This window comes from Centrocercus urophasianus, unplaced genomic scaffold, assembly GCF_019232065.1.
Source record: "Centrocercus urophasianus isolate 14NV4802_14NV808 unplaced genomic scaffold, USGS_Curo_1.0 seq_17, whole genome shotgun sequence".
NCBI lineage: Eukaryota > Metazoa > Chordata > Aves > Galliformes > Phasianidae > Centrocercus > Centrocercus urophasianus.
The window spans coordinates 20458088-20483947 of NW_024884722.1; the positions used below are offsets into that span (position 1 = coordinate 20458088).

The window sequence follows — 25860 nt, forward strand, 5'->3', positions numbered from 1 at the left end:
ATGGTGAGAAATACCGTGTATTCCAGAGCTGCAAAGTGTGAGTTTAAACTTGTTACTTAGAAATTGACCCTTACCTGAGGATTAGCATGTCTTGCAAAATGAGATAGAGATACTAGGCAAACTGGTAAGTACTTCTAGGCTTTTTGATTTTTTTCTACTGTGGTGCCCTTCCGAAAATAAAAATTAAAAACAAAAAGCCACCACTTTCAGCAAACATTTCTCTGCTTGAATGCTGACATAGCACTAGAGTTTCATGTCTACAAAGCTAATGGTACAGCTATGAAACCTGTGGGTTCCACAGTTCTGTATTTGAATATGCTGCATCCTTCTGGATCTTTACTTTTTATGTTATTGTGCCGTGTGCTGCTTCATCTGTAAAAATTGGTAGTGTGTTCTGTTGCCCCTACAGGTTTTACCTTCTGTAAAACCTGAAGACACATCAGATTATTTGAATCGTTAGTATTCCTGTGGTGATTTTCAGTGTCACATAATGGTACTGTTAGCTTGAACCTTCCTGGTGCTATCTTTATGCCTTTCCTCTTTGCAGGCATGATCACATCACAGGTACAAGCTACAGCTGAATACCTGCTGGGCACAGTCCAGAGAACAGTATTGGCTTCTGCTGTGGCTAAGAGACTAAACATATGTGAGCAAGCAGTCAGTTCTTCAGCACTTCTCCACAGTGCCTTTCATTCCTTTTCTAGACAAGGGGCTCCCTTAAAAGACTAGAAAGCAGACCGTTCCATTTTCCTATAGAATGAAGGACTGAAAGGTGACTGAAGAAGTTTGTCTCTCTAGCGAGAATGGGGTCCAAAATAAATGGGACATACATGAGAGAACTGCTAGTGGCTGTTTATTCCTAGGTATAAAGAAGATGCAAATCTTGTTTTCTTCAGTTGTATTTATATCCTTTTGCAGGTTGGAGGCTAAATGTCATTAGATGGGGAAACCATTGCTTCATCCAGATTAGTCAGCCCAAAATACACCTCCACAAAAATAAAAATCGCACCAAATAAATAATTTTTTCCCCCCTGGGATTTTATTTGTGCTTCCCTCTCTTCTTTGTAGCTGATGTTTGACTGCTGTCTTTTGTACTTTGTCCTTTCTGCCCAATTCTACCATACTGCAATTAATCACTCTAACAAGGCTGAGAATTTGGGATATTGCTGAAGCCCAGTTGTCATTTGAAATTTGCACAAATCATGTTTAAAATAGTTAAAAATATTGTCAGTAAACTTATTGAGACTGTCATATTTTCACAAATTTACCAGAAGATGATTTTATGCTCTGAGTGTTAAATCTCCACTTATCATGCTTGTTTTGAGTTCTTTGAGGCAGTCACTGAAACTTGTTGACTTTTTTAATAACAGTGACTAAAACTGTTCATGAACTGAAGTGAAAAAAAGGCCTAACTGTTGAGCGAGTAATGTTCAGAAAATGACATTTACAAACCACAGAGGGAAAGATCTTAAATCCTTTGTGCAGGCAGTTGACTGCTTGCATTACTTCTTATTTGTCTAGACACTTGACAGTTGGAAAGGCTGGGAAGAGCACAGCCTTAAACCACTACATAGCTTCTGCTTTGTCAGCAATCTGCTGAAAATGTAGTTTGTAGTACAAAATTGCCTACTTTTTTGGTAAGTGAAATGAATTTGTTCAGTTTGTGATGCTTTTCTTTTGTCTTGAACTAATCTCATCTTTACAGATGAGTCAGTGTGGTCCTCCTGTTACTTGAGAGGGAAAATCAATTATTCTGTTTTGCAAAAAGAAGCAGATATTTGTTGTCTGCCACTCAGTTTTTCAACTTCATGAATTTTTTTGCTAACTGCATTTTAACTAATCTGTATTTCAAATAGAAACTGAGATAATGCTATTGTTTTTTTACTCTATACACGAACATAAAACTTTTTTAAGGTCTGTCTGTCACATCTTGCAGGGGAAAAGAACAATTTAAAAAGAGTACATTGTGTAAAGGAAATATGCTGTAAAAATCTGAGTTGTCTACCCTGATAGCCTTCAGCAAAACTCAATGTATGGCTTTCCATCTATATTTTAGTATAATTTTTTTAAAAATGCAATCTATGCATTTATGTATGTTCTGTTTTTAAAGCATGACAAGACCTTTCTGCTTGAAGGGAAGTTGTTTTGACTATGATAAGAACTTTCTGTCTGGGTTTTTAGAAGCTGGGGAGTAACAAACAAAACCAGAAAAAAGCAACTGAATTGCTCAAATAATTAAGCTATTGATTTGTAGTACTGCAGATTTGATATTCTCTTTACTGTAAGATAAAACTAGTTTGACCTGTTTCATTTTTTCTAGAAACATGTCTCATTTGAAGACAAAGTTGTTTTCATGAGGTCATGATTTTATTTCCACTGTGTATGCTTTATTAAGTGTTCTAACAGCCAGATTTTTGAAATGAGGAACCTTAATTTACTTAGTATATTTAATACCTTCCTTTTTTTATAAGACAGTAACTTATTTTGTTTCCACTTAATCTTTTTTGTATTCTGTAAGGCTGACTGAATTGTAATTGCAGTGTTCCACCAAAATTTTGTATGGACTTCCACATGAATCTTCTGTACATGCTATAAATTAAGCTAGAACTTGCCTAGAACTTAAGTTGATCCAGAAGTAAACCAAACAGCAGGCTTCTATTGTATAAGATCCCCATCTGGATTTTTTTTTTCCTACTTTGTATCTGTGTATGACACCACAAAGCTATTGTTCCTATCATGGGAATTATGTATATATATGTGAGTCTTTGTCTTGCAGAAGTTCAGCCTGTGTTACTGTTCAAGTTTTGACAGTGCAGGCACTGAAGCTCCTATCTTGTGGCTGCGCCCCTCCTTGGACATTTCTTTTATTTCAGCAGCTTCTCCTTTCAAGGTGGTTTTTCTTTGCTTACTTGTCTCGATATCTCAACAGTCTAAAATCCTTCATATACTTGTTGTTTCTCTACATTTAGCTTCAATACAAAAAAATCTTACTATTTCTTTATTTTCCGTATCTAATAGAAAGTGTTCTGTATTGCTAGAACAGTATACTGCAGTATCTCATAGTTGTTTAATGGAGTTTTTATTCTGTAAGTTCAAAGCACTCTTTGAATGGATGCTTCTTAACAAAAGTCATCCCGTGATAGGTCCTTCATTTTGTTTGCTAGATTACGAATTCCGTGCTGGAGGTCCCAGTGCGTTTACTACAGGATCAGTTGGAGGAGAAAAACAAATGCATGCAACAATACGAGGTTAAACCTTTGCTAGATAGCACATTGCCAGTTTGTTTGCATCTCGGTAATGATTGGGTTCAATGCCCAGGGGCAAAGTCCATGATAGTCTTTTGTTATTTATTCTGGGGGTGTTTCTGGTCCAACTGATTTGTACCAGTTTCTTCTTCCCCATCAGAATTCCTTCTCTTTTCATTGTTTATCTGTTCCTTGTGAAGTGATTATTTTTGTGTGACGAAAGAAACTTGTTTAAATGTTTCTGGGATTCTGTTTGAATTCTTTGTTTTGTGTGTGTTTTCTGTTTTGTTTTTCTGTATATTTGGGAATATAGGTGCTGACTCTTCAACCTTTTGTACCACTTACTGCATACAACTGTAATACCTTTAAATAGAGCTGTTTTTTTCATTAGTTCAAGCTAGCTACTGCTTCTGTTCTGGAAATATGGCTAGTGATGAAAGAGAAGAAAAATTAACAGCAACAAAAAACACTCCGTATATTTTATATGACTTGAGGAGTTCTCTTCTTGTACGAGGAAAGTATTAATGTCCTTGTTTGCTCATTTCCCTGTATCTGATATCTCTTTCTTGGTCAAGTAATTTTGTTCTTGCTTCTTTCAAATAGTTGAGTAAATCTGAAGTCCTCATTTGCAGAAGCAACAGAGTACCAACAACAGCAGCACTTGTACAGCAGTTAATGCATATCACTAAGCAAGGCACATTTCCAAAGTAGGAGAGGAACAAAAATTTGGTGCAACAAATAAAGAGAAAATAATCTCTTAATGTAAAGAAAGTAATTATGTCTATTTTCTTAAATGCTTTTCACAAGCAAGCATCAGAACAATTCATAAAAGAGGTTGGTACCGTAACTCTTGTTTGTACATTGTTAACTGTGAGGGAGAGGTCTGCTCTTTGGCTCAAAGCCACTTAGATTTCTGTCAACATTCATTAGGCTATACTGCTTCTCACTAGGAGGTAACTAAGCAAAAGGCTGTGTATGAGATTTGTTGTGGTGGTGGATTCATCTGTCACTGACAGCTTTGAAGAACTTGGCTGTAGATCTGGAACCTACAGCCTATTTCTTTGATCTCTCTTCTGGTCCTATCTTCTCTACTGTGAATTCCTGCAATCGTTTGTGAACATTCAATGGTTTGAGGGCTTTTTTATGTATGTACTGAATCAAAAAAATATTCTGGGCTAAAATAAAGTGAAGAGGAAGGACAGATGTCCTTGAAGATTCTTGTTAAACCCAGATTGTTTACTGATCCTATATGCTTTCATTGAAAATTAGGGGACGGATTAGAAAATAAATAGGCTAGTGAATAGGACAAAAAAAAAAAAAAAAAAAAGTCCCTTCCAAGTGAGTTTTCATTTTTCACTAGGAAACTGGAATGAGACAAAATAGAGAAGTTACCATGGTATGGAAATGGTGTTGTTTCTTCTTTTGAGTATGCTTAAAAATAATCTGTGCAGGACTATTAACAGGTGTTCTAAATGGCAGGTATTGTTTTATTCTGCATTATGATCTGTTCACGTATGTTTTCTGTATATCTCTAGCTAGTGGTGTTTGTTTTAATGAGCTATGTAGGCTAATCTTATAGTAGCAGGTTGAGGGGGTAACAGAGAAAACTCAGTGCTCAGTTGGTAATGAGGCCTTGAATTAACTAAGTAAGTTGTTTATACTTACTTATAAATTAACTTCTGGGAAGTAAAGCAGAAAAAAAGTTGAGATGGATTCTGTAATGGAACATGGCTGTTACTGGAGTTAAGATATCCGTGTGTATGGTATTTAAGTTGTAGTATGCTGATGGACCTGTTTGGAACCACTTCTAAGGCCTGTGTGCTGCTTAGAGCTAGTTTCTACTCTTTTTATAAGTGTGAATATAGAATCAATAATCTAAACCCCTTGATCTGGTCATAGGAAGTAGTGCACTGGCCAAAAGTAATATTTGGAGGGGAAAAAACCAAACCACCAGTTTGTGTAATTTTGTTTTGTTTTTTAATTTCTAATTACTTTAACGAAATATGAAGTAGAAATAATGTGAAAAATGAGGATGGATAAACTCCTTCCATAGACAGATGTCAGTATTCGTTTCCAAAATTTGATATGAAGGTGTTTTACAGCTCTCTGTAACAAATATTGAAATACAGCAGAAATGCAGTCTATAAATAAATCTGCCTTGGGGGAAAAAAAATAACTGTATACGTTTACACTTTGCTATGCTCTGTGATTAGAACATAGATGGGGAATGAAGTGAAATCATTTATCTGATAACCGGGAGCATTTTGATGTTCCCTTTCACACAGTACAATCCTGAACTGTTTCAGTACTGTTGAGGGTATGGCAAACAGCAGCACAGACTGAGAAGGAAAGGTTGAGGGTAGAGAGGAACAGGATTTTTTTTTTTCTTATGGACCTCTCTGCAAAAATGCATACTTAAACTACACTTAAGAAATCAGCACTTCTAAAGTAACAATTTGAATAAAACAGGCGAGTCTGCTATTTTCTGTGATGACCAATATTGAATCTCTCTCTTTTTTTTATTTTTAAATTACTAACTTGCTTGTGTGTTGCAATACAGAGTACGGTGTCAATCTTATGGCTGTTTTTGTTGATTTTTGTTTACAGGTGTATTGTGGCCGAATGAAAGGCAGAGCTATGTGCCTTTTTCCCTCTTTTCCTTTAAAAGGGGGCTGAAGGTCTGTGAGAGCTGTAAATTTGTGAGGGAGCTTGAATGCTGCTGCTTATTTTATGTTCTTTTCTTGACAATTGATTATGTTGCTGACCTCAAGGCATGAGTTTGGCCTCTCCTAAATAACTAATAAAGAACATTCTGTCAAGCTGAGATTTAGATGAGGGTGGAATAAAGATGGATTTTGAATCAAGCTTTGTTGACCTAAGATTATTCCAAGAAAATCATCCTCTTGGGATTTCTTGGCATCACTTTTATATAGCTTCAAGACGCTGTGCATTTATCAGAGCTGCAAAAGAAATCGGGCATGTCACTTCACATAAAAAAAGCTGAGAGTGTTCTAACTGAAGACCATCTTTATTTCAGCTGGAATTTAAAGCACCGAAAAGGCAAGGTGAAACATAGTAGCAATAAAAACAAATTTCTGTTGAACAAAGCTGTGCTTATAGGGCATGAGTAAACAGGAGAAGCTGTCTGCTTGAGATTGGTGATTGAAAACAGATTTTAATTAAGTTATTGCATCTTCAATGGTCAAAAATTTCTGCTTTTGACTGCATAGAGGTGTTCTACTACAGCAAGTCAATGGACAAAGCAGGTATTTGTTTGAGATGTGTAGCTTGTTGCTCCATTTATTGAGGCACCTCTAACATCACAGCAAGATGTCTCAGCTCAATGAGATAACCTTGTGGCTTTCTTAACAGATGTCTTCCATTGCTCATGCCATTACTTATCAGGCGTTTCTACTTGCTTGTAAAAAAAAAAAAATGACTTTTTTGCTTACTGCTGTTTTGAGTAACAGTAGATGTTTAGAAGATTGCCATGTCTTGAGCTTAGCTTTTTGATGTCCACTGTTATAAATTGATTTTTTCATTTGGTTGATAATATATGCTTTTTAAATCACAATTTCTGTATCTACTGGCTGAAGTATCGTGGTTTGTTTCTGTAACAACCTCCTTTATCTGCTGGATCTTTTTTCAAAATCTTACTTGGTTAATTTCTTGCTCTACAATGTGCTTTAGTGTAACGAACAGCAATGATGATTTTGCAGCCTGTGTAAGACAAAAATGCAGTTATCTTTTACTTTAAAGAGTGTTGGTGTCATGACCGCTTAGCTTAGCGAAAACAGCATTTGTAGTGATGTGTTTCTTTATCAAGGTGTGTCTTTTAGCTTTTCAGTTCTGACTCCCCATTTTATTTTTTTGCTTATGCTCTTCAGTATTACAAAGCCCTCTCTTGCAGGTAGGAGTAAAAGATTGATAGGAAGAGACTGTGGGCTCAGAATCTTGGTTATTTGCTCTAAAATTGCTAAAACTATCTCTGGTACAGTTCTTAGATATCAGTCGCTCTCCAAGTGGCAGCAATTTTCCTGAGCTTGGAAAAAGTCTAGGAGAGTAACGTTAACAGCTAGATAAGACATTTGCTCTCTTCTGGTGAGTTGGATATGAAAGGCATGCTTGCTGTCTGACTTTTTGGCCTCAGGGCCTTGGAAAGGTTGTGGGTATGTTCAGTTTATTTGTTAGGTTAGGCGTAGGCAGTCCTACAGTCAGTCTTCCTGTCTTGTCCGTTGGAATCTTATTCTATGAGTATGTAGATCCTATAAAATGGCAATCATACAGATTTTTCAAATGAGCAAGCTTGCTTTATTTCTTTAGTAGTATTTATGAAGGTAATGGCAATTTTTAAAAGATATTCGTTTTACAGTTGCAGAAACTGCTTAGTGTTGGTATCACTTATTAGTTAATTTTAAGATGTAAATTTAAATGATTGAGTGATTTAGTAAAATATTGTATTTAAAATTGAGAACACTCTGGTCATGTTAATTATCTTATAAAATGATTCAGTCACTGGCAAATTTATTCATCAAATTTATGGTCAGGACTGATGCCCTCTACGCATGCAAGCCTCTCCTTTAAGGGTACTTCAGTTTCTTTTCTCTTGTTCCTGCTTTCATTCCACTTGTAAGTAGTCTACTTCGTAAACAGAACCTTCACTCAAGGGGTTTACTGGCATCTGGCTCAGATAAAATAAGTGTTAGCTAATTAGTTTGCTCAAAGGATGCCTTTTGTTGGTCTGACTGTAATGCAGTCATCTTTACCTTTCCTTCACTTCATGAAGGGAATTTGTTTAGCCCTAACCTCTTCTGTGAAGCTTTCTATAAAGGATCTAAAGGTTTTGGGCCCCCTGTGTAGAGCTTACTTGGGGATATGGAAAGGAATAAGAGCTGGCATTATTTCTTGTAACAATAATGAGAGAATCTTTGGCTTACTCTGTTTATGAAGAAGGCTTTTCTTCAGTCGTACAAAGAAGAAAAGAGAATATAGCAAGTTGTTCCATGATCTGAGCATCTCAAGTTACATCTAGTCTTTTCTTTCTTGTAATGTTTGTGTGGATCTTGGGGTTGGAGTCCTTTGAAGCTGCCTTAAAAGCGCTTTCAAAGAGACTACTGACACCTATTTAAGGTCCTCTATCCTTGACCTTCCATTGACATAGATAAGAACTGTCCAGAAGCACACAATAGCTATGGAGAAAATGGTAACGTGAGTTACAGTTTTAGTGATCATAAGTCTTAATAAGCTCACACTTTCACCTTACCCATATCTGCCTTCTACTTTTGGTCACTCCTCTGTACAAGGAATGCTGAGCTGACCTAACTGAACTGTCCTGTCTGTTACGATTTTTCCAACTATCCTTTTGAACCTATCCTCAGCTTCGTATAAATTTAAAACCAATTGTTTGGTTTCTGTAAGATAAAAGGAAGTCTCTAAGGATAACTTCAAATACTGTTTTGAAGAGTATCTTCATTTTAGATACTCGTATTTCCACAACTTCTCTTGGCAGCCTGTTCCAGCACCTCACCAATCTCTCAGTAAAAAACATCCCCCTGACATCAAATCTAAGTCTCCCTTCTTTTAGTTTAAAACCATTCCCCCTTGTTCTATCACAATCTACTTGTGTAAAAAGCTGATACAAATAAACTTGAAGTGCACCTAAAGCTGCATGCTTCAGTGCCGTAGGACTGAAAGGCAGATGATCTGACCCCAAGTTTTGAGAAAGGGAGATATGAGTCAGTTCACCTCACATCAGTATTGTGCAAATTAGTAGAAAGTGCATTGAAGAACAGTACTAGTAATCCCGTAGATAAATGCAGTGCATGGAGAAAAGGAATGGACTCTGCTGTTTGCAAAAGCATTTGTACTTAACAAATCTTAGCAAGCACTGAGGAGGTGTTAAGAAGCAAGGAGTTGAAACAGATCTGATGGGTTCTTTTTGTTCAGTGAAATCCAAGCTAATTGTTTATGAACTTCACAAGATGGTTGGTCTGTTCTGTGGTTGTTTTTTTCTGTTGGCTACTGTCAGAGCAGGGTACTGGCAGTTGAACCTTCAATCTCACAGTTTTACCTGTTTCAAGAAACCAGACTGAGTGTAATGAAGGAAGCAGTAGATAACTAAGGTTTTTGGAGGTGTGCACAGTTGTATTAATGTTACTGTTTTTGCATAAGCGTTCTGCGAACTTTGCTGTAGCTATTTATTTCAGGGGAGTTACATACTAAAAATGCAGCAGATTGAAAGTACAAGATAACTACTCAGGTTAATTTCTTCATTTATATGTTTTAATGTCTGACTATCTCCTACATCTGTGATGAAGGCTTAAAATATATGCATCCTGCACTAATTTTCCCTTTCTCAGCTTGATTTTTTTTTTTTTTTTTTAATTGTTTAAAATGTTGAGGAAGATAAAATCTTAGTGACTCAGCAGAGGTTTGCATGACAGAAATTAAAAGGTTCTAATAGCATGTGGCATGTTGCTTCACTCTGAAAGCTGGAGATAGATAGGAAATAAAAATCTTTAATGGTATTTTGTCTTTTTAAATTTGCAGTAGCATCACTTCTGTGCTCAGATGATGAGACAGACAGCTCTTTGTTCTCCTAGGTTAGGTCTTAAATTTTTTAAGTTCTTATCTTTTTGTAGCATACAGTTTTACTCTTGGGGATGAAGAAGAGCTATATTTTGTCCTCTGAATTTTGCCATTGTTCATAATCTCAAATCAGGGGTCATAGTTTGAGAATTCCTTCAGGTTTTCACTTTGAGGCTTTCCATTATTAAGGTTAGGTAGACATAATGACACTGGGAGTATATGTTTAGCAGGGGCATATTGTGTTCATTTCAGATGCTTCAGGATAGATACATGAGCTATCAAGACCACTGGTTTTTTAAATGTATCTGAAACTTAGATCAATTATTTGGTATCTCTTTGGTAAGTTTAATAGATATTCAAATCACAGAATCTTAAAAAAGAAACTTATTCAGCATTTCTCAGGTGCAAGTAAGACTGTTAGCTCACATCTATGGTCCTGATACTATAGAATGTGAGCATCTTGATTAAGCATAAGTTATATTATAGAAAGGTAGGAGAAAAATATTAAGTTATTACTGTTCTCTTGAAGTTTTAGTATTTCAGTATAGAACAAAATGTTGAAATGACCTCTAAGAACTAACCTCAGAGTCCTCAGCCATTGGAAGAAACTGATGTGCAAGGATATACGAGTAAGGTACTAAAACTATTTGCAATTGCCTAATTAATATTGCCAAGCTCTTCGTAGTGGTTTCTTATGAAGTCTTCTAAAATGTTTACCAAGGAGTTGTAGTTGCAACGGTTTAGTTTATGAGCGAAATGGAAGCTGAGGAAGCTTACAGACACTTTCTGTATCAGAGATTTTTTTGAATATTAAGTTAATAGTTTAAATTGTACAGTTACTTGAGGTCAATTGTAGGTTCTCTTTATGGAATTATCTTAAAATCCAGATTTGCTTTTTTTCTTTTCTGTGTTGTAACTCCTGCCACTACTTGTACTTCTGCAGATTTTTCTATGGCAATTGACATCTTAGTATAGAACTTGATTTTATATGTTATGAACAAGCTGATGCAAAATTGATTCAAATAGAGTTTTGTCTCAAATTATGCAAAATGGACAATACATAGTCTAAGTCTTCGTTTGTGCATTTGGAAATAAAATAATTCTTCCTCCTTATACTAGTCAAGATGCAGTCTGCTCTTTTGAATATCTAAATTTCTACCAACAAGTTACATGCAGTACTAAGATGCATCGTCTGACTACGGAGTTTTAATGTGAGACAACTTCAGATGTTCAAAACGACCTTCCTTTTCTTAAACTAGAAAAGCTGCCTTTCTGTGGTAGCGCTGATTCTGTAAGATAGAATAAATTTACTTACTGAGTTTCCAGTGATACCTTGCAAATATAGACAGACTTTATGTAGCCATCTATGTGCCATGTTAGAAGTAGGTGAATGTGGGACAGCATTCCTCTTGGAAACTCAGGCATTGTATATCATGCTAGTGAATATGAAGATGATACTGCTTAGTTCATTATCTGTGTTGTTGCTCATCACTTGGAAAGTAGTGGTATGTTTGCTTTTCTGTTCAAACATTTTAATTCACACTGCAGATTACATCTCGATGACCAGTGTGTTTGTGTTTCCCAAATTCTTGTGTGTTTTCCCCCCAAAAAAGTGAAGACCCTTGTTTAAGGCTGAGTGAAAATACATGTCTGTATGTGTGCATTTTATACTTAAATTTATGTTTGTGTACAATTTGAATATAGTAGAATATGTAGCAAAACAGCCACTATTTCACACTTCTTTATTGAAGTAGGCTATGAGAAACTTTGTGAGGAAGAAGTTCATGAGGATTTGCTCAGCACACGTGGCATGGATGTACTGCATATGTCTTAAAGCAGTCTCTTAAAGGAGGGTTCCAACTTTTTAAGTAAAGTATTTCAGAAGAATATTAATTTGCAAAAATCATGTATGCTGGTGGTTTCCAGGTGACTTGGGAGTACTGCAGTTCTGTAAGTGTGATGGTCCTGGTTTATGATGGAATCAGCATTTTTTAAACCTCATGTTTCAAGGCACCTGTTTTTGGTAGCAATTGTAAAGGCACAGCACGGAATCTTACTGTGGAGGGATGAATTACACTGGAAGGACACATCTTATTATTTTTATTTTTTTCCTTTTCCTTAATTAGTTTTAAAGGACTTAATACATATGTAGGATATAAAATAGCATTGTGTGTTATATGTGGGAAAACAAATTTTATCATAGCTGATCAGATCTGGAATTATGTGAATGTTCTTGAATGTGAACTGAGGGAGATTTTTGGGTTTTTTTTTTGTTTCTAAGTAGTTCTGGTAATTCAGTTTGTCAATTACGTATCACCTCAAATATAATAACCAAGTGCTTGATCAAAAACTTCTGTCACTTGAGGCTTCATGAAGGAAACAAACCGTAGTGGTGTTATGCATGACAGTTCCTCTTGAGATTCTTCTGAAAATTCTTGGCTTCAGTTGTGTAAAAGTTTCTCAAAAAGTCAGACAGCTGTAGTTCTAAATGAGAACATGTATGATGAGACCTGCAGAAACTTGTTAGCTTGTTGATTTGTTCGATTCTCATGATGTATTATCTGAATCTCTTAGAAGAAATTAATCTTTTTAATGTAGCTGTAGTAATGGAAAAAAATGTCTTCTGTGGATAGGATTTCCTTAATTACAAGAGCTACTAATGAAGTAATCAGTTATGCTGAGCTCTCTATTAATACCATTTTTTAAACTGTAATTTAAATGTTCAATTTTGTTCTCTCACTAAGATGTTTTATTTCTCTTCATTCTAGGCTATTTACTTTCTAGAAGAGAGGGTCAAGCAGGATCCCCTGAAAAGCCATTATCTGATCTGGGTCGTCTCTCTTATTTGGCTTACTGGAAAAGTGTAATATTAGAATATCTTAACTGCCACCATGAAAAACAAATCAGCATCAAAGGAATGAGTCGAGCTACTGGAATGTGTCCACACGATATTGCCACAACTCTGCAGCAGCATAGCATGATAGATAAAAGGGAAGATAGGTCAGTAAATATTATATAAATTTTTAAAGTGATGAGACAAAACATTTACTTTCTCTGCATACAAAACACTTGTTACAATAAATGACTGTTAAATTCTGACTTTAAAATATCCACCTTACTGAGGAAGTCAGTCAGGCTGGACTTCTTTTTAATGAAGTCCTTCATAAAGACTTCTTAAGAAAGAAATAAAGAAATGAGGTACATTTCTGTTTTGTTAGAAGGCCTATATTTATAAATTGCTTTCTTGTCCACTTAGCTGCCATATTTAGATTCAGTATTAACATGTTCCTCACTCCTTATTTCTTGATCCCCAGTGTTTTCTGGTTTTATTTGTATGTCATATTAAAAGTGGAAGCTGCTCTGCCAGACTGACTGAAGGTTCACTAAACCTATTGAATGGATTTAGAGTGATTGATTATTACAACTTAACTTTCCTCTCTGCTCTAGTAATGTTTAGCACTGAGCTTTCCTTTCATGAACTGTGACTTCCTCACTTTCTCATAAGTCAGCAGTCTGGGTCATCTGTGTATGTCAGCTGAGGTCTTGTTCTTTACCCATCTATTTTCACAGGTTATTGTGTAAAAGGACTTAAACTGTAGGAAGAGTGTTTTAGATGATAACTTTCTAAAATAAAATGTTATTTATTCAATTGTAGATTTGTAATTATTAGAAGGGAAAAGCTGATTTCGAGTCATATGGAGAAACTGAAAGCAAACCCACGTGTTAATGAAGTAGATCCTGAAAGCTTGAGATGGACTCCTCTGTTAGTTTCTAATGCTGCAGTTTCTGAAGAAGAGAGAGAAGCAGAAAAGGAGGTAATAGCAGCAACTTTTCTTCTGAGTTTTCTTTTGATTTTGTCAACTCCTAAAATTCAGCAATAGGCTGCCTTAAATAAATTATACTTGTAATTTTCACCTTTATTTAATGATGGAGGACACTGGTATTATTGTAATGTGCATTTTTTGGAGTAAGATGTAGTAAATTTTGTGGGATGTGTATGAAAACTTTAAACCTGCAGCAGTTGTTATGAAGTTGTATTTATCACTCCTGAGGTAGTCGAGGAGCATGTAATCAGATCAAATTTGGTGCAGAGCTCAGGGGCTGCAGTGTCAATCGATTCTTTGTTATGAACTTGCTCAAAGTGATCCATGTCAGTGGGCATGTAATGTAGTGCTAAAGGACTTAAATCAATTCGCTGCATCATTAATAGTGCTAAATATCCCATGAAATGCAATCTTCTTTGGTTTGTTATCCTAACTGTTGTAAAGGAGCTAGTAGATGATTCAGCTGAAATGTTGTTGCTAGGTTAGCCAGCAGTGCTAATCAGGGTTGACTTATGGTAACTCTTTAGCACAATGTAAAGGATATGGCTAAGTAAATGCTGTTTTAGTGACCCATTATTTTAACCCTCAACCCTTCAGGCTGAGCGTCTGATGGAGCAAGCTAGCTGCTGGGAAAAGGAAGAGCAAGAAATATTCTCCACAAGATCTAACAGTAGGCAATCACCTGCAAAAGTACAATCTAAAAATAAATATTTGCGATCTCCAGAAAATGTGGCAGTGGTGGGGGAACGAGGGCAATCCACAGAGCAATCTAAGGAGAGCAGCGAGGAGGATGGTGGGGATGAGAGTCAGCAGAGTTCGCCTCCCCGGCTGACAAAGCCACAGTCGCTGGCCATGAAAAGAAAGGTGCGTTACTTCAGTGACCTGATTAAAGTCATTCAGTTCTGATTTCAGTCGAGTCATTGTGATCACAGTAACAACGTATTTTGTTCTCGGGTATTTATTGGACTGTTCTTTTCTGTATTACTAGAGCTCTCAGTGCCCTCCTCCATTTATTTTTTCCCTCTACCAGTCTACTCTTTATCTTTTGGGTGGTTTTTTTTTCTGTCTTACAAATCTTTCTCATGTAGAGACAAACACACAAAAAGCAAACAAACAAACAAAAAAACCCCAACAAACCAGAACCACAATTTCATGTTGATTTTTAAACTGGTGACTGCCCTCTGCTGTTTGGGATCGGTATTGGTTCGACATCGTAACTTTTTTTCTTAATAAGATGGACTCCAGCTTGTAGTGTTTGTATTTAGAACTTGTTAATATTGAAGGTCTGTAAAGGGAGTACTTTATTTTTCAAATAAGAATGCAGTTAAACCCTTATTCTTCTCTTTTCCAGGCAATTTAACTTTGACTTGTTTAAATTACTGAATTACGGTACCCCAAAATTTTAAAGCATTTAGCTTGGAACATGTATTTAAGTGCCTCTGAGAACTAGGGAATTTTAGAAAAACTTCAAAGAAACTGTGAATCCTAGAGAAAAATGAAAGCACAACAATAGAAATAAAAACTGTTAGACAGTTTTTTTTATAGCAGTTGACTGTGTGATTCTTTAATGTACTGCTAAGATCAATAGAAAGCTTCAGGTGCATTTTATTTTGCTTTTATTTATTTATTTTTTTAAACCTAAGTATTTATTTCTAAAATATCAGAAGCTAGAAATGTAGAAAGAAAAATTGTCTGATCTTTGTAAATGTTGTTGGGGAATTCTAAATTTACAGAGGAAAAACTTGTAAATGCAGTTTATGCAGTACTGCTGTGAATGTTATTCAACAAAAATAGAAGGTAGAAATTACTACTATATAAAGAAACTTCTAGTCTTCATTTATCACTTACAGAAAGGTTTGTGTCCATGCATGCATTCATACCTATTTTAACTGTTTATCCTTCAGACTTTTGCTGGTAGGTTGTCTATATTTGAAGTTGATGCAATATAAGCTTTTTTTGAGTAAGTAAATTGATTGATGTGAACTCACTTATTTGTGCACTGAGTCAACAAAACACAGGAATGTAGAAAGAGTTATACTTGTGGAATTGTTTTTCAGAGACCTTTCCTACTGAAAAAGAAAAGAGGTCGTAAACGCAGAAGGATTAATAGCAGTGTTACAACAGAGACTATTTCTGAAACTACAGAGGTGTTGAATGAGCCATTTGATAACTCAGATGAAGAACGTCCCATGCCACAGCTGGAGCCTACCTGTGAGATGGATGGGGAAGATGATGACTTGAAGCCTGTGATTAGAAAAGCTTTTGAGTATCAGTCAGGGCAGCAGAAACAGGAGGAGGAAGAGCAGAAAAAAGAGGAGAAAGACATTCATTGCTACAGGAGTGATGACCATTGTACAGGTAAGCTGAAAATGTTTTTATCTTAATAAATTGAATTTATCATGTGAATTTCAAAGGAAACTTTTTATGTCATAAATAGGAAAGTTTTACCATTTTCTTAGAAGATAACATTCTTCATTATGCTTTCATCTCAGAGGTGGTACTGCAAGCCAGTGATCTCACATTATTTATTAGAATTCAATGATGGCTGCAGGTTTTTTTGTTTTGCTTTGTTTCTATAGTGTTTACATTTTTTTTTGTTATCCCTGACTCATAGTAATATAATCTCTTTTTTGCTCAGAAAAAAAAGTTTTCCATCTGAAATACTGCAGGCCATGCCATGTTGCCAAAAATAACTTATGTTTCTGCAGCAGGGCACTTACATGCTCCACAGAGCAAGTGTATCCATTTGAATATTGTTTAATATTGTTCTTGTATCTTGGTTATGGATATAAAGAAAAAGTAAGATTCGAATTATACATACCTTTCTATTCAGGATTGTTGATAATTCAATGTGTGCAGTTTCTGGGGGAGCAGTACCTGTTTTTCCCCACAGAACAGAGAGAATATTTTAACTATGTTCCTTCAAAGCTGTTTATCTAATTTGATTTCACGGAGCAGAAAAGCTAATAGATGACTGGTGAAGCTGCTGATGATCTACTCTAGATGTATATTAATTCCCTGACCTCCTGGCTTTCAAACTACTTTCTTAAGTTCTAATTCCAGAGTACATTACTGGATCTTCAGGTTTACAAATTTTCTTTAAGAAACCAGTTGGTAGTACTTTAGTACTTAATAATTGCTTGGGAGGCTTAATCTTTGTGATCCTTAGTTGGGAGACCATCCACTGATTTGTCTTAAAACAGCTTTTGTTCAACCAGAAAAGCCATGCTTATGAGTGTTGATACTGTTACAAACCAGTCCACAGGTACATTAGAATATTACTGCTTTTTTGTTCTTCTTGATAGAAAATGAATTAAACTGATAGAAGCAAATTTGATGTTTTAGCTACAGCCCAGTGGTCAGGTTTGTACTCCATTAGCAAGACAAGACTGATACTGTGTATTAGTCCACAGACCATGTCATTGCATTAATTGACTGTAAGAGTGTTATAACACTACACTGAGAGGCAGAAACTGGCAGAGGAATATCACTGAAGCCTTTACACTCCCAAATGAGAATTCTAGTATCTGGGGAGAGAGAAGAATGAATGTGTTTGGGAAGGTTTATTTTTTTATAGTCAGAGGATTAATTTAGTGTTCTGATGTGATCTATGTTGCTTAATTTCAATTATCTTTTGTTTTTCGTAGTGTGTTAGGATTTGTACCACCTGTTTGTAACTCCTGTTCTAGAGTTTCTTGGTGCATTTTGAATTTATAAATTACTTTGGATTTATGTTTGCAAGTATTGATTTAGTACTTTGTGCAAGCTAAGACTTTTGTTTTGTCTCTATTTATTGCCTCCCAAAGATAATACAGAGGATGTAGCTGTATTGGAAGAAGGCACTAAAGACAATCTTGAACCTTTAAAGAGTAAGCAGGGTTGGCCCAAAGGAGTTAAGCGCGGTCCATCTAAATGGCGGCAAAACAAAGAAAGAAAACCTGGCTTTAAGCTCAATTTATACACTCCACCTGAGACTCCTATGGAGCCTGACTATCAGATGCTGGTGGAAGAACAAAAGGAAGTAGCTGAAGATAAGCCCTGTCCAGTTCCAGCTGTTACAGAGGAAGAGATTAAAGAGCCTGTTGAAGTATTACCACCGCTGGATGATGAGGAAAAAGAGAGAGAACCTGAACCTCTGCATCCACCTGGTGAACCCTATGAAAAACAAGAAAATGATGCAGTGAAAGCTGGGGAAGAAGAAAGGAATGTAGAAGACAGTGAAATCAATACAAAAGATGCAGAAAAAGATAAACCAGAAGAGGTTTTTCTGCAAAAAGAGGAGTCCATGCACTTGGATGATCATGATGAGGAAGAGGAAGATGATGAAGAACCTTCTCACAATGAAGATCACGATGCAGATGATGAAGATGATAGCCACATGGGTTCAGCAGAAGTGGAGAAGGAGGATTTGCCTGCCGAAGCTTTCAAAGAAATGCTGGAAACGCAGCAGTCTTTTTTAGACGTAAATGTTCAGAGTGGTAATTCAAATCAGGAGGACTTGATGGATTGTGGTGTGGACCTTGCAGCCGATGAGTGTGAAAGTGACCAGAAGGAAGTAGCTACAGATTCAGACCCAGTGCCGGAATCTGATGATGATCATACCGAAAACAATCAGGACCAAAAAGCTGGTGAAGAATTACATTCCGATTTCAAGGGAGAGAGTAACGAGACTATGGAGATTGATTCTGAGACAGTTCAAGCAGTACAGTCTCTAACTCAAGAAGCAAGTGAACAGGAAGATACCTTTCAGGATTGTGCGGAGACTCAGGAGGCCTGTAGAAGTTTGCAAAACTACGCCCATACAGACCAAAGCCCCCAAATGACCACGTTGGATGATTGTCAGCAGTCTGACCACAGCAGCCCAGTTTCCTCTGTGCACTCTCATCCCAGCCAGTCAGTTCGTTCTGTTAATAGTCCAAATGTTGCTCCGTTAGAGAACAACTATGCTCAGATCAGCCCAGATCAAAGTGCCATTTCTGTGCCATCTCTACAGAACATGGAGACTAGCCCAATGATGGATGTTCCCTCAGTTTCTGATCATTCACAACAAGTTGTGGATAGTGGCTTTAGTGATTTAGGAAGCATTGAGAGCACAACAGAAAACTATGAAAACCCAAGCAGTTATGACTCTACAATGGGTAGTAGTATCTGCGGAAACAACTCTTCACAAAATAGTTGCTCGTACAGTAGCCTTACATCTAGCAACCTAACACAGAGTAGCTGTGCAGTGACACAGCAGATGTCTAATATTAACGGAAGCTGTAGTATGATGCAGCAAACAAACATCAGTTCTCCTCCCACCTGCAACGTGAAATCTCCTCAAGGTTGTGTTGTTGAAAGGCCTCCAAGCAGCAACCAGCAGTTATCTCAGTGCAGCATGGCCGCTAATTTTACACCACCTATGCAGTTAACTGAAATCCCTGAAGCTGGCAATGCCAACATTGGCTTATATGAAAGAATGGGTCAGAACGAATTCGGACCAGGACACTACTCGCAGCCATCGGCCACCTTCAGCCTTGCCAAACTGCAGCAGTTAACTAACACGCTTATGGATCATTCTTTGCCTTACAGCCATTCAGCTGCTGTAACTTCCTATGCAAACAGTGCCTCTTTGTCCACCCCCCTAAGTAATACAGGGCTTGTTCAGCTTTCTCAGTCTCCACATGCTGTTCCTGGAGGACCACAAGCACAGGCTACCATGACTCCTCCCCCCAACCTTACTCCTCCTCCCATGAATTTGCCACCTCCCCTTTTGCAGCGTAACATGACTTCATCGAATATTGGAATATCCCACACCCAAAGACTGCAGACTCAGATGGCCAGCAAAGGTCACGTTTCTGTAAGAACCAAATCTACACCTCTGCCACCTGCTGCAGCTGCCCATCAGCCCCAGATTTACGGCCGTGCTTCACAAACTGTGGCCATGCAAGGGCCCACACGGACCTTAACAATGCAGCGTGGTATGAACATGAGTGTAAATTTGATGCCAGCCCCAGCTTATAATGTCAATTCAGTGAACATGAATATGAATACCCTTAATGCTATGAATGGTTATAGTATGTCCCAGCCAATGATGAATAGTGGATATCACAGTAATCATGGGTATATGAATCAAACTCCCCAGTACCCTATGCAGATGCAGATGGGGATGATGGGAACCCAGCCATATGCACAGCAGCCAATGCAGACAGCACCCCACAGTAACATGATGTACAGTCCTCCAGGGCATCATGGCTACATGAACACAGGCATGTCTAAACAGTCTCTCAATGGCTCCTACATGAGAAGGTAGGCCCTTTGGAGTAACAAACTACCAAACTGGCGTATTGGATTGATCTGCACAAGTATCTTTTGGAGAGTACGATTTCAAAACCAGCAATTGGTGTGAACGCAAAAACATTTGTTGGCACCATTTAAAAGCTGTATGCAGCAGAAAGCCTTATACAAGTTTTTCTTTTTTCTTTTTTCTTCTTTTTGTTTGTTTGTTTTGCTTTATCATTTCGGGGTTTCTTTTCTTTTGGGGGGGGGACTAGGTGATTTTCCATTTTTCCGTTTATTTCACTGAGCTTGAAGTTCTCTGGAAAGGAAGAACTCTTTCTATGAACTGCAATTACACAGCAGCTGATGGTTCAGAGCCATTTTATGTGCCTGCTCCCATTAAAAAATGTGGATAAATAGACTCCAAAACTATCAGACAGTACTGAATCTTGAGCTTTTCTTTCTCCTTTCCCCACGTGTAAATGCCTTTTAGCAGTTCTTTTATTGTATTATTTTGTTTCTGAAGGTGACACTTCCGCATGCCGCTAATGTCTTTGTTAGTGACAGTGCATTTTGTAGTACTGTACAAGTGTTGTGCTTAACAGTAAGCCATTTCTTAATTTTTTTGCCTTGATTAGGTTACCCTAGTTTGAGGGTAAAAAAAAAAACAAAAAAACAAAACACAGAACTATATTTTTGTTAATTATAAAACTTGTAAAAAAAAAAATAATAAAAAAAAAAGCTGCAAAAGCTATTCACATTTTGGTTAGTTCAAAAGGTTTTATTGCTGTATGTTTAGTGTAAAGTTGAGACTCTTTTCCATTTTAGTGACCGGTTTCTTTGGGGCTGGGGTAGGGAAAAAGGCAGCTTTCTGTTTTATAAATACTGTTTTGGGTTTTTGTTGATTGAAACATCTCAGTGTTTATTTGTCAAGTTTTGAAACACTTTCATATATGTCCAAATACTTGGCAGGATTTAAAAAAAAAAAAATAGTGAATTTGGTGTAAAGTTGCTATTTTATGGAAATGCCTCTAACTTTACATTTTCATTCCATCTGTAGATTTTTCTATCTTTATAAAATATTGGAGTTATTTTTTAAGGGAAAGAATAGAGCAGTAGCGTGTGAATAGCTCAAACTAAGCTTACAGATCGCATGTAAAAAGGCAAAAGTTATTTGTGTCTGTTTATATTGCTTCCTTTTTTGTAGCCTTTGTACCTGTACAGAGTGACTGTAAGGGCCGAACAGAAGAGGCTTGATACATGTAAAAATAGGACCCAGTGACACTCTTGTATTTATCTGTTATCTTTTTAGTCAGTCACTTAAAACAACAAAAGAAAACAAACAAACAAAACAAAACAAAAAAAAAACAAGAAAAAAAAGACCTGCAAAGAAACACTCACAAAACAAACTGCAAAAAACACCCCCCAGCTGTACATTTTAACATAAAATAAATTATGATGAGCCATTTTTAGCCTCTTGTGTCTTGTCATAGTTTGATGTTGCATGGGAATTACTTCCTGAAACAGTGTTTGTTACAGTGCTTTCACATGCTTGATCTAAAGCCCATTAAAGTTGATGGGGTTTGGATTAGGCTGTTAGAGCCTAAGTGTAGGTTACTCATCATAATTGCATACACCTTGTGAAAATAAAGAGTATCTAAGATTATTTTTTTTAATAATCTTATTAAAATATTGAATAAATATGTATTTAATACGTTACAAGGTTGTCAATATTTAATGTATGATTTTTTTTTTCTCCCTATAAACAGTGTTAATATGTATGTGAAAGGGTATATGGCAACACGATGCTTGGGATGTGTCTTAGTAATAGAACTAATCTCTTCCTTTCTGCATTGCTGGATTATAAGAAAATACAAACCTTGTGTAGAACCTCTGTGTTCTGCGTATATGCATATATACCTGCACATACAACATACACAGTTATGAACACTTCTCATCTAGCAATAGAAGGTGCATATAAAATCAAGAAGGGCATCTGTCCCAAGGAGCTCCTGAATGCAATAAGTTTTTAAATCAAGTGTGTGTGAATGTATTAAAAAAAAAAAATCTAAGTGCTTTTCAAAATGCTTTTAAAAGGTGAGCACTGCCACTGAATCTCTGTCAACCCCACTCTGATACTGCAAGAAGAACACTGTTTCCCTATTCTAGTCTGCAAAAGAGCTTTACAGGTTTGATTCTGTACACTGAGAAATCAGAGAAAATGTGTCTTTGGTTAAACCCTTTAAGCGTATGGTGTTTCCAAATCAAGAAATGGATTCTACAGATCCAGGCACATAATCTGTTCAATTTTATATAGTGGGCACAGTAGTCTAAAAAGTGGATCTGGATGGGAGATGAAGTATCCTGTGTAATGGTAATTTGGAATAACTTCTTTTTTTTTTTTTTTTTAAGAATGCTTGGTATATGGGAGAGAACAATATAACTAATACTTTTTTCACATTTGTTTTATGAAGGCAAAGAGAATTCATAGTACTTAGACTATGTGTGTGTTCGTCTTATGAATTCACTGTCACATTTTGTTATGCTTGGGGAAAGAAAAGGTGAAAACACAGTGTGCAGCCTTTGTGTATAACTAGGACTGCTCATCTTTATTGAATTATTGTATATCAAAGTAGCACTGTGTCTTGCAATGTTTTACTTACATGTTTTTGTAGTAAATGAAAGACTCTTGGATTTTTATCTACTGCTGTGGAGTTTCAGATTCCCAAGCCGTTAGCAAAGAGGCAAACAGACCTTCATGCCATTTCCGTATGTGGTAACCTGAAACAGAGTATCATGACTCCAGCATATTTCTGAAATTCTGTATTTGCAATGCATGGATTAAAATTTGGGTGGAGAATGATGTATTGTGTGTTGCACAACAGGCAAGTTTCCAGTACTACTTTTTGAGAACCGAATTCCTTTCAGAGGGACAAATGACTTTTGTGAATCTTTTCCCATAGTGACTATTCAGCTACAAATTGCATTACTGCACTGAAATTTCTTCTTAATAAGAACTCTCATCCTCGACAGATCTAGCTGTTCTATGTATTGTCTGCCCATCAGAGTATCAATCTCAATTGTGTGCTCTAGCACCATTCCAGATGAGAATTAGTTTTCTTCTAGTGCCTCAAAAGAATTCTTCACAAAGTTGTAGTAGATGATTCTTGTGAAATGCAGGATGTTTCCTTGCCTCTGCAATCACAGTCTTCCCATAAACAAAAGTCGTGGTTTGACACTAAAACCAAAATGCTTTATTTCCATAGTGTCTTAAAATAAGGAAATAAATGTGCCTCATTCTGCATTGCAGACCTGCTTTCAGACTCAACATTTATGTGACATTTGTGATGTGGTCACTTACTGCTGTAGATTGTGTTGAGTGAGGTTGACTGGTGATTCGATGTGGCTGAGCTGCAAGAGTTACATACGTTGTGGAAGGTACATGTTCCAGAACTTTGCTTTTTCTGATGTAGTCTAATTGATTCTGGGAGAATCAGGAGCTGAAGGGAAAGAACTTGAGAAGTAAATAATGAAGTATGTTTACTTTAGAATTGTAATTGGCATAGCTATACCAGCAGAATGCTTAAGGCAGGACGTGGTTCTAAGGAAGATTCTTGCCATTGGAGCAGAACCTACTTCATATGGAAGCGGGTGGATCACAATATTCCTGGAAACTGCACTCTAGCACTTTTGGAAAGACAGGAGTGGTAAGTGTTGTGATGTTCTTGCTACCTGTTCTCATGGCAGTGTGCAAAACACAACCAGTTTTTTACTTATTTTATAAGAAGCTGTGTAATGTGAGCAGAAACAGAGGACTGGTAAAAGTGCAAAATTCTGGCATTAGCCTGCTTTCAGTGTTTCAGTTTTATTGGATGCTTATTATGACTGTCAAACAGATTAATGGTAGTTTGATAAAAACAAATAATAGCATACAGGGAGGTAAATTAAGAAAGAATGGGCCTGATGACACTACCTATATAGCTTAGGATTGTCCTATTACAATCTCCTCTGTGGAGACTGAGACTTAGGAGCAAGTAAATCAACCAAGGGGAGTAAAGAGCCATGACAGTTTTTCTTTTCCAGTTATTGAGCGTCGTTCTCTGTATTAAAACTATACCCAGGGTTGTTTGTGTCCTTTATAGTAATACAGGTTAGCTCTTCTGTAGTGAAACTCTGAGATATGCATGATCAAAAGTTGTTGCTTTGGGCTTTGTGAGATGGCAGAGGATTTATAAGAATATGCAAAGCAAATGACTTCAGTCATTTTTTCCCCCAGTCCACTAACTATGATTAAATGAGCTTAAGTATTAAAGCTCATTGGCAGTGGACGACGTATTGCCAGTGGGTCCTGGGAGCTGATGCGTCCTCTCTGCTTAGCGCTGGGAAGGCCACAGCCGAAGTGCCGTGTCCAGTTCTGGGGCCATCGGTACAAGAGAGACCTGGGCATGCTGGAAAAAGTTCAACAGACTGCCACCAAAATGATGAAGGACCTGGAGCACCCCTCCTGTGAGGAGAGGCTGAGAAAGCTGGGCCTGTTCAGCCTGGAGAAGAGGCTCAGAGGGATCTCATCAGTATCCATAAATACCTAAAGAGAGGGTGCAAAACAGGGCAGAGCCAGGGTCCTTACAGTTGTGCCTGTGCCACGGCAAGATGCAGTGTGCACAATCTGTAATACAGGAGGGTCTCTCTGAGCATCATGAAGCACTTCTTCAGTGGGTGGGTGACTAATCATTGGTGCAGGTTGATCAGAGAGGTGATGACTGTCCCTGCTTGAACAGGGGTTGGATCAGATGGACCCAGAGGTTCCTGCCAACCTCAGCCATTCTGGGAAATCACGCTTAACACCTTTACACAGTACTTGTAGAAATAATGGGATATGGGGTTCTATTGATCTCCTTTTTTTTTTCCCCCTTCTCATGCTGCTTTTCATTTCCATGCTAGAATGACAGCTCCTAATTTATGAGTAGCTTGGAATCCCATCCTTTGGAAATTATAGCAACATTTTTCGGTTGCTACATCAGTGTTGCTATTTGCCTATTTCCTAATCTTGTGTGTAGGATACATGACTGGGAACTACTTATGGCTTTCTTGTATTTTGTTTCCGGTCAGTAGATGGGGACTGCTCTTCAAAGGATCTGTTAGTTTCCCCTTAAAGCAGCAGAGCCGCCAGGAAATCAAAATTTTCCCCATCTATTTTCACAATTTTGCCAAAGAATGTCCTATCTCCAGGCTCCAGAAAACCCTGTTAGTGTTCAGTTGTGCATGCAAATCAGGTACAGATTCTCTTCCAGTTACAGTAGTCATCAAGCTACCATGCGGGGTAGAAGAGAGAGAATAACTTGTAACCGATACACTGAATTAAACAAAATTCCAATGGGGAGAGTGATAACAATCTTTTCATGGCTGCAAGAAAGGTAAATGTGGTTCAATTTTGATCCCTCTCTATAGCATGTTTTAAGGCGTAGTATTGTTGAGGTGACAAAACTCCTATTGTGTCTAAACACAATTACTGATGTATTAAATTCAATAACTAAAGGTGGAAAAGTAGATCTGGCATCTCCATTTGCATAGTTGGACTACTGTCAATAAATAACATTAGCAATTGCTTTTGAGCACAGTAATGTATTAGGATGATTGAAGCTAACTTGTAAGTAAATATTTGTTAGTAGTGTCTGGAGGTACAGCAGCAGCTTTCTACTTATTAGTACACAGAGATAGCTTTTTAAAGGCTTCATTTGTATCTTTTGTCTTATTAAGCGTAACTAAAATCTAATGAGAACTGGTTATAATTGATGATTTTTTAGAGGACTTTGGGAGTTCCATGGGAACTTCTCTGTAGCAATATCAAGGACGTGGTATATTTCTTGTGTATTGTCAGAAGCAGAAGAAAACAAGTCACAAAACATAATTTTCTCAGTGTGGTGGGTCTTCTCTTTGAGAGGAGG

General features: G+C 37.1%; 1 protein-coding gene across 7 annotated transcripts in view; it reads left to right on the plus strand.

Moving 5' to 3' along the window:
• The window catches only part of KAT6B (lysine acetyltransferase 6B), a 92646-nt gene extending 71012 nt beyond the window's left edge, over positions 1–21634 (plus strand). For all 7 annotated transcript variants that reach the window (XM_042818355.1, XM_042818354.1, XM_042818356.1 and 4 more), the window contains 5 exons: positions 12602–12833; positions 13489–13648; positions 14255–14521; positions 15715–16015; positions 17464–21634. In XM_042818355.1, coding sequence (XP_042674289.1) covers positions 12602–12833; positions 13489–13648; positions 14255–14521; positions 15715–16015; positions 17464–19949 — 3446 coding nt within the window. In that variant the 3' untranslated portion in view covers positions 19950–21634. The remainder of the gene's footprint in view (positions 1–12601; positions 12834–13488; positions 13649–14254; positions 14522–15714; positions 16016–17463) is intronic.
• The last annotated feature ends 4226 nt before the right edge of the window (positions 21635–25860 follow it).